At 48.4% G+C, this 8,704-nt stretch overlaps 1 protein-coding gene across 1 annotated transcript in view; it reads right to left on the bottom strand.

The window, feature by feature from the left end:
• Window positions 1–320: 320 nt before the first annotated feature.
• The window catches only part of LOC144115484 (uncharacterized), a 46,011-nt gene continuing 37,627 nt past the window's right edge, over window positions 321–8,704 (bottom strand). The window contains exon 3 of the mRNA XM_077649887.1: window positions 321–4,549. Within this exon, the coding sequence (XP_077506013.1) occupies window positions 3,897–4,549 (653 nt within the window). The 3' untranslated portion in view covers window positions 321–3,896. The remainder of the gene's footprint in view (window positions 4,550–8,704) is intronic.

Below are 8,704 nucleotides of genomic sequence, written 5' to 3'. Positions count from 1 at the left end.
ACGGTCGGTTGGCTGGTCGGTATGCAGATGCCGTCGCTGACGCACCGGTCTTTCATGCTAGATCGGCGACGATGCCAGCATGACCAACGACCGCGTATCGTCGTAGTGTAAAGGGTGAGCTTTGTGGGAACCAGAAGAGTGTGGTGGGGGGCTAGTTGGCATTACATTCTATCAACTTAAAATTTGAAAACTTATTGGACCTGATCATGCTAGCCACGGTGACATACGCGACGTGCATTCGCGAGCGAAGATGTGCTTTTAATCAGTGCCTGCGCACAGAAACGAACTGCGAGCCAAGCGACACGGGCAGAAAGCACCGCACGACTGTGCCGCTCGCCGCCGTCGCCTGGGCTTGTGCGGCCGTGCGAAAGCTTCACGCCCGGTGAGGCGACGGCCTGAAAAACTACGCTTGTGTGTACCTTATCCGCATCGGGAAAACGGAACAAGCGGCTGCATTTTGTATCTGCACAGTTTAATATTAATCAGCGGTGAACTTTCGTCAGATTCTCGAATTTCGGTCTACGGCCTCTTTTGTGAAGAGGCCTAGTGAGTCCGCAGGATTAGTGTGGGCGTTTTCGGTGGTTGTGGACAGCGAATTAACAAGTTTCAGCGCATGAAAATAACCGTAGAGCGTGGTTTTGGCTACAGTGACCTCAGAGGGACGACAGCCTACATCGCAGGACGCGCGTACAGTTAGGGCTAAGTGCCGACGTGACCCGGTCTGCAGAGCATGGGCTGAAGGCAGCCGGCAGCAGTTGTCGGCGTCGACTGTGGACAACAAATTTGGTTGTTTTCATTAATGCAAGTGGCATCCGAACGTACTTTTAGGCAAAGCTACTTAAAATCAAGTATTGGTGACATCGGAGGAAGCTGATACAATTAGCGGGAAGCGCCGGTACTACGCGAAGCGTTTCCTAAGTAGGCGATAGCATCACCGGCGCCTATTGCAGTGTTGTCGTGTGTAAACGAAAAAAACTGCAATTTGTGCGCAAGAGTAGATAATATTTAAGATAAGGAGCGCACATCTTGCTTTTCATGCCAAGCATACGAGCAGTACTGTTTGTGCACAGCTATGTAAACAACCACAGCGCGGGGCTGCAGTTGTCGTAATTGTCGCATTCCTGGGGGACTTGCGCACACATACGAAATGCTAAATGATGTACTATTATCTTGATGCCCTCATTTATGCGGTGGCGACTATTCGTCGGTGCGGGCAGTGAAACATTCGAGTCGCGTTAGGTTTTGCCAGCAGCGTGGTTCTGCAAGAGGGTTCTACGAGCAGAAGGGAATGTATGCTCGACTTACGTACACATGCAGAGGGAAAGCTGTCGCATTCGGCACATTCCCCTGCTACTTTCATGCCGCAGGCTCACTCTGGCGCTACCTTGTGATAATTTGAGCGGGAAAGAACTTCGTAGCCAGCGACAGAACGCCACGCCCTTCACGGCGCACATCGGAGAAGCCATGCAAGGCACGTGCCGCTTTTCGCATACGGGAGCATTTGACTGCTGAAAAGATACCACAATCATAACATACGAATCAGATTTTTCGAAGTGCAAAAAATAAAGCAGGGGTCCATCGACTTCTGTTTCTCAACATTCGGAAAACGGGTGCACGGCGAGTCCGCTTTCCCAAGGATCACAAAGTTCGCGTACTAAGCTGAAGGCTTCCGAAAAGAAAACACACAAGGAAATTATTTCGCTCAGCTCAAAAAACAATCTTTCCAAACGACCGCCATTCACAGTGTGCATGCAAGCACGTCAACGCAGCCAACCGCGTGCAGCAGGGGCGAGTATGCCCGTGTGACGTCAGCGATCTGAGGTTGCCAGACCGGCAAGCAGTTCGCAAAAGAAACGAAAAAATTCTTTTGAAAGATATCTACCCCACAGAATCAACTGAAAGTTCGGGGAATTGTAATTTAACATGTTGGGGAGTTTTTCGAGATCCATGTATTCTAATTAAACTTTAACTGCATAATTTCCTCTTTGTCTTGATTCTTGGGAGCTGTGCAGGGATTAATTTCTGCGCAAATCAATTTTAAAGTTTGCCGTTCTCGTGGCCTCAGTTCAGGCGATTTCTGCGGGCAACACTGCGTTAACGACGGAACGTACAGTAGTCGTATGTTATTACCCGCTCTCCACGTGAACAACAATTCATAAGGTTTATATTAGGTCGTTCTATGTATTTTATTAACTTAACCGTCATTTCCAGTCGCTATTTCAGGCATTCAATGCACGTACGAGTGTTTTTCGAATACTTCATGTTACGTCATCGCTGCATCAACCACAGCATTGTGTCTGACCAAGAACAAAGCTTCGCTTTCGGTCTGGTATTATAGCACTTTTAAAACAGGTTCTACTTGATATTTTGCAAAACTGTTTGTTATGTCGGAAACGCGGGGCTGCAAGGAATGTGATGAGATCAATACCTCAAAATATTGGAACAACCACCGCAGTTGCCCCTTAAGAATCTAAATCAGTGATGGCTCACTTCTGTGAGGGATTTGCGTGATCCAGTACTCCTGGCAAAACCAAATCGAGAAAGAATATCTGCAGGCCACACCCTTGCTCTTAGCTAACCATGGCAATAAAAATACTTTTGTAGCTGTGCACTAAGCACGGGTCAACTTCTATTGTAAATTGTGTTGTAAAGGCAAAACAGGGAATCTCGAAGACGCAACGGGGAAGTGTGTTCGGATCTCTATTTAGCTGTCGTGAATTGAATTCTAGGCTGGCATGTTTCTTTTTTTTCTGGAACCACATTCTGATATGAACTAGACTGAATCCCGCCAAGTGTCCCTGATAAAGCTGTTAAAAAAGTGTTACCAGCTGTTAAAAACTCTGAAAAATGGCGAACCGTATAGCCAGGCTTGTCTCGTTTGTCTGTGGAGTTCTGAATCTGCGGACGAAGTCTTCACTCCGATGTCAAGAACGTTTTATCGTAGTTTTCAGTGGCCTTGGACACAGCAGCGCAGGTCCTCCATGACAGCTGGTCTTCATCGTGCGAACCGAGATTCTGAAGTGTGAAGTAGAGTCCAATGCGCAGACTTTTGCTGACAGGCTACTCTCATTGCGAAAGAAGCAATCAACTGGATGGAAACATTTAGGGCACCACATGTCACATCAATTTATCACTTCTAACATTGCAAACATGTGCTGCTGTGCTCTGCTATTTACTTTACCTTCAAATAGCATTGCAATCCTCCTTAGGAGCATACAAACAAACATGACAGTCATGAAGACAACGAACGCGTAATGTATTCATTATACGTTTTCGCGCATTGTAGTCTTCCCACACGGACGGCGGCATAGTTGGGAGCATAAATGCTGTGAAGTGAACTATAGTGCGATTCTGGTCGATAATGGACCTTCCAGACCGAGACCGAAGGAACTTTCCAAAGAATGAAAATTGAATGGCTTGTGCAAGCTAGCACAGTGACTCGTAAGCCTGCATAGGTAATGGCACTGATGTTAGCTGGCCCCACGACCACAAATGGTCCACGAGAACGTTTAGGTTGCCAAGAGAGTTCCGGAGAAGGCCGCAAAAACTGCGTAACATGGCTGCTGCAGCGAAACATTGCGTGCACAGCGTTCGCGAATGAGAAAGGAGACTGTGCTGAACACGGCTTTCTCGAAACTTGGGCACTTGCAGGCAAGCATGCAGAAAATTTCGAGAAACGCATTTCTTTCACACCGACTCCGAAGCGAGGACAAAAAGAAAGACTACAATGAGATGTACTGTCCAGGTGGCGTTTCTGTGAGATGGCCAGGAAAGGCGTGCAAAATAAATAATGGCACCGACGTCGGAGCCCGGAATAATTAAAAAAACGGAACAACGGCTATTCCTTCTCCTAGCGCACACGGGAAAGTTGTCCTCCGTTCAGTTGCGCCCTTCGGTCAGAACACGTACTCGGCGGCCTTGCGGTGGCGCATCCGAAAGTGACACAGGAGCAGGAACACGCCGCATGCCATAGCCGCGTAGTGGGCCCCGACGAGGACCAGCAGCACGGTGTAGTGGGGAGGCTCGCTGCCAACCACGAGGTACGCGAGCACCAGGCACACCGTGTTCTCGACGAACGTGGCGCACAGGAACACCACGGCGGACATGGTGCTCGCCAGCCCTTCCCGGTTCAGGGCGCGGTAGTCGAGCACAAACACGTGCGTGATGAGCCCCAAAGCGATGTCTCCGAAAAACTTTGCCCAGCTGTAGCGCGAGCGGCACACCAGCGACCAGAGGAGGACGACGGGAACGTGAGCCAGCGCCAGCGCCAGCACGGCCGGCCCGAAGGAGACGGCCAGCAGCGAGGCGCCGGCGACGACGCGCGCCGAGGCGATGAGCAGCCAGGCGACGAACTTGAGCATGTAGCCGCAGACGGTGTCTTCCTCGTCGCAGTCCTGCAGGGCCGCGGTCGTGGTGGTCTCGTACGTTGTCGACCCGTCCGTGGTCTCTTCGTCGCACCAGCGGCCGCGCACCACGTACTTGCTGTAGAAGGTGGCTACGCACGCGATCAGCAGCGCGCCGGACAGCGCAGACCCCATCTGCAGCGTGGCTGAAAAGGATGAAGGCGAGGGAGGAACCATGCATGCGGTTTGTCACTCACTACACAATTTCTTAACACATAGCAATGTGAACAAGGGAGGGGGGAGCCTCAAGGTGCTTGCCTCTTTTCGAAACTTTGGCTAAGCACCCTGAGACTCCGCCATCCCCTGTTCACTTCGCTTTGTGTTATCAAGAAACCCGGCACTCTGCCCTTTCTCTACGCCATATTCTTTAAAGGCATGGGACAGTTACAGGTGGCGTTCAGCCAGAATGAACTGGCCAGCTTAACACGTGCAGTACTCGTAAAGTCGCCACTCATGATCAGTCACTGGTCGTCTGTCATCATAGCTTAGCTGCGTCTCAAGGTCCCCAGAGCCTTTGCTGAACACGGTACATCACCCGTAATGAGGTAATCATAGTAAAGAAAGCTGTTCCCAGCTTGCCTAGCCAGCGGCCGAACCATCGACCTCTCGCTGGATTGGAAGACTAACGCTCGACTATCCGAGCCATGAACCCATCTGTAACATTTTTTTTTTTTGAGCTGAGACCTACGTTGTTAGACAAATAACCTGGCACTGCACAGATGGGATAAAAAACAAGAAAACAAGTGCCCTCTATCACGAACTTGAACCAACAGCTTAAACACCCGAATATGGTAATCGAGGCTAATGAAATGTACTAGCGAGAAAAATAGTTGAACACTAGGAAATATTTAAAAGAAACACACATCTTAAAACGAGTTGCAAAATCAGTAAAAATTAACCTTTTCTGTATACCCTGTGAAAAATGGTATTTTTCTAGGTACTTTTCAATATTCTTGACTGAAAAATTGTCAGTTACATTGACAAGCAGCCATAATAATGAAGCTAAATAAATATACTATTTGATACTATGCACTTCAAGTACAAATAATAGGCAGTAATGTGAAATTTAATTTTTCTAATACAAAGTTCTGCTAAAGTTATGGTAAAATATATAAGACGTTAGACTTTTAACGAGAAAATAAAAATATTCCAGAAAGTCTGAAATATGCAAAACATTGCTTGTTTTATTGCATGAAGCACATGAAAGTTTCCATGATTTGACTGAAAAATTAATACCTGGAGGTATAAGCAGAAGAACGGTAGGTATTCCATCACTCGTCATCTCACCGCAAGAATTTTTGAGCTAGCTTTATTAGTGGTAAAGTTTTCGGCGATTAAAATTTACGCTCCTCCTCTCCACTCTCAACTCTCGTACACGCAGAGATGCCAGAAGTTGACAAAACAGCTTGAGAAATGCGCCCCGCTCATTGCTACGTTGCCAGTTGACGCTTTAATGCGTACTTCCGGTTGTCGAACCCATTTTCCTGCGCGTGGGTCTTCGCGTTCACGCACATACGTCGGTCATTGCCTTTCTCTTTCTTGTCTGTCGTCGGCTGTAACGAACCCGGAACGACAGCACCAGCGGCAAATCGGAACAATGTGCGCGAAGGCATTGACATAGCTCGAGCACGTACGTGTAACGAGGGGTTCGCCCAGCAACACGAGCAGACGACTTTCGCGTTTACCGGAAGTGTGCCCATGACGCCATGGCTGCCATGGCGGTTCCAGCCGCAGCGAATGGCAGCATGGAGGAAGGAAAGAACTCAGTAGAGGCGGTTACGCCACATTTTTTTAAACCCGATCCCCCTGTCCCCCCCCACCCGCCTTACTTGGCCGCTGTCTCAGCGCACTTGCGCTTGCGCAGCAGGTACTGCAGCAGACGACGCCGCTGCGCCCAGCTTTACTATTGGCTGCGCCGTCGGCCAAAGGCTCCCAGTAGTCCTTGCGAAAGCGCGTCACTTCCAGCACATTTTTTTGGCTTGCAGCTCGGATAGCGACGGCCTCTCCTGAGTTTTCCTTCCTCCATGAATGGCAGCGTCTGGTGACCTGTTGCCATCCCTGCTGCTCACCATGATATCGCCATAGTCTCGTTTATCGTTTAGAAAAAGTAACTAAAAAAACCGTCACTAAGCGCTGATAAATCGACACATGAATTAAACAAAAAAACGGATGGTTTTTAAATCATATTAAACGGCTGGTTCCGTTTCAAGAAATCATACTTAGTGAGATTGGTCAAAAGCATTCATGCTAAAGGCATTTACCAGCAATCTTTGAAGGAAAAAGCTGCTGTAGGGCGCCCCTTTTCAACCCTTTATGTGTGGCACTCCACACTAGTGCGGGGTAATAATATATAGTCGTGAAACCTACGCAATATCACTGTTGAATTAAAACAAGTGGTGCTCTCAAATTCAATTTTTTGCTCCGTGAAACACACTGTCTTTGAGAAAAATTTGATAGACTGGCTTTTGCGCTTACAAGCTGTTACGCTGTTAGCAGAAACCGGTCGAAGGCATGGTCGGGCACATTTATTGATACGCTACCTGAGCATACAACTACAGCTTGTCTTTTTCTTTACGTTCATCAAGGTATGTGCTATTTCAACCCACGAGTCCTCAGGGCGTTTAACATCAGAGGTGGGCAACCTCATGAGGTCGACCTCAACCTCAAAGTGACCTCAACCTCACGTCGTGAGGTGAGGTTGAGGTCAGGTCGGCGATGGCTCGAAATTTTGTGAGTAAGGTCAGCAAATCAGACCTCGACCTCACGCGTGAATTTCAGGTTGAGTGAGGTCGTCATTCAGTGAGGTCGAAACTTTTTGCAGTTGCCACGTCTTACTCCGACGAGTGCCGCTTCCGAAGCGGAGTTGCAGCGCATCACCGCAGTGTTCCTGCAATGATGGTTCATATTCGGTTTCCCCTGTCTAGACAACCGGATGCCGCAGGCCGCTCTTAGCTTTCGGTGCTGTGCCGTAATGTCCGTTCAGCCCGAGCCGACAGGAGGACGCACCCCTCTGGTCTTCCTGGAAGAAGTGCTGCTTTCACAGCACGCCACTCTCGCTCCCTCTTGCCCCGCTGGCGTAGCACTTGTAGCTGCCTGCCGGTCGGCTCAAACTCCCGGGAGCGCGCAAAGCACGTAATTCATGTTGACCCGCGGTAGCTTTGTTTGATGCCGCAAACAAATAAGTTCAGTCCAACAAGCACGGAATAAATTCGCCGCAGCGCGGATGGGCCCAAGCAAGACTACTTCGTGTTCATGCTGGTTGCCGGCGCTGACGTCATGGCTCTTGCCTTGCAGTCGAATAAAAGTGATCCTACTGTACATTACAAGCTGACTTAACAGAAACTGGAGTAAGGCGAGAGAATATGATTCAGGCTGTTCCTAACAAGGACACCTGCTGATTGGATTAAAAAAGTACGAATCCAGAAAAACCTGTATAACACCGTCGAAGCTTTTGATCGGTGACTTTCCCTTTCGAATCTCGCACTAATTCTGTACAATCCCGTTCCGTAATGCAAGCAGATGCAAATATAATCACTTTTTTTATCCTTCCGAATAACTTCTTTTTTTGTCGCCGGTTCCTTGTTCCTGCTCGGAAATTCTCTTATGCCGAAACACCGCAACACGAGGAGAACGCGCCAGGACATCGGTGGTACAGCGACGAAAAAAATGCAAAACTATAACGAATGTATGGTGATGTGGTAGCTGATTCATTTACCTTTTTAAAAAAAAATGATGTGTGAATAGAACTGATTACATGCTCGCGGTGTGCTGCTGAGTCGCTGTTTCAAACCTTCTAATATGACGTTTAATGGGGCACGCTGTTGTTCGCTTCTGTTTTTAGTGTGCGATTTTTGTTTGTATGTTTCTAATCATTCGTTTTTTTTCTTTTCGCGTATGAGATCAGTTAGGTTGGCGGCCTGCCTTGGAGACTACCAGGCACTACACGCTATCTTTCCATTAACTATTTTGCAGAGACCCATCATTCAGTTTAAACGGCTACACAGAATGCTCACGCGGTGCTCGCGGGTAAAAAAAACGTCAAGGATGCTGACGTACGATTGACTAGTTCAGTTTTGAAGAAAAACAAGTGATTGACTTAAAGCAGCTTGTCTCAGACTGGTGGACGAAATGGTACCCAGAATTCTATCGTATGAGTATTTTAGGCGTTTTTTATTAGCCGGGGGGGGGGGGGGGGCGGGGCGGTACGGGATGGGGAGGCTCGGAAGAAGATTTCGCTGCGAGGAAATTTGAGCAGAGAGCCATGGTACTCTTGACAGAGAGACCGGTTCACCCTGCCTTCT

Source organism: Amblyomma americanum, chromosome 1, assembly GCF_052857255.1.
Source record: "Amblyomma americanum isolate KBUSLIRL-KWMA chromosome 1, ASM5285725v1, whole genome shotgun sequence".
Classification (NCBI taxonomy): domain Eukaryota; kingdom Metazoa; phylum Arthropoda; class Arachnida; order Ixodida; family Ixodidae; genus Amblyomma; species Amblyomma americanum.
The sequence above is the reverse complement of the archived record's forward strand: the minus strand, read 5'-3'. Positions and strand labels throughout refer to the sequence as shown.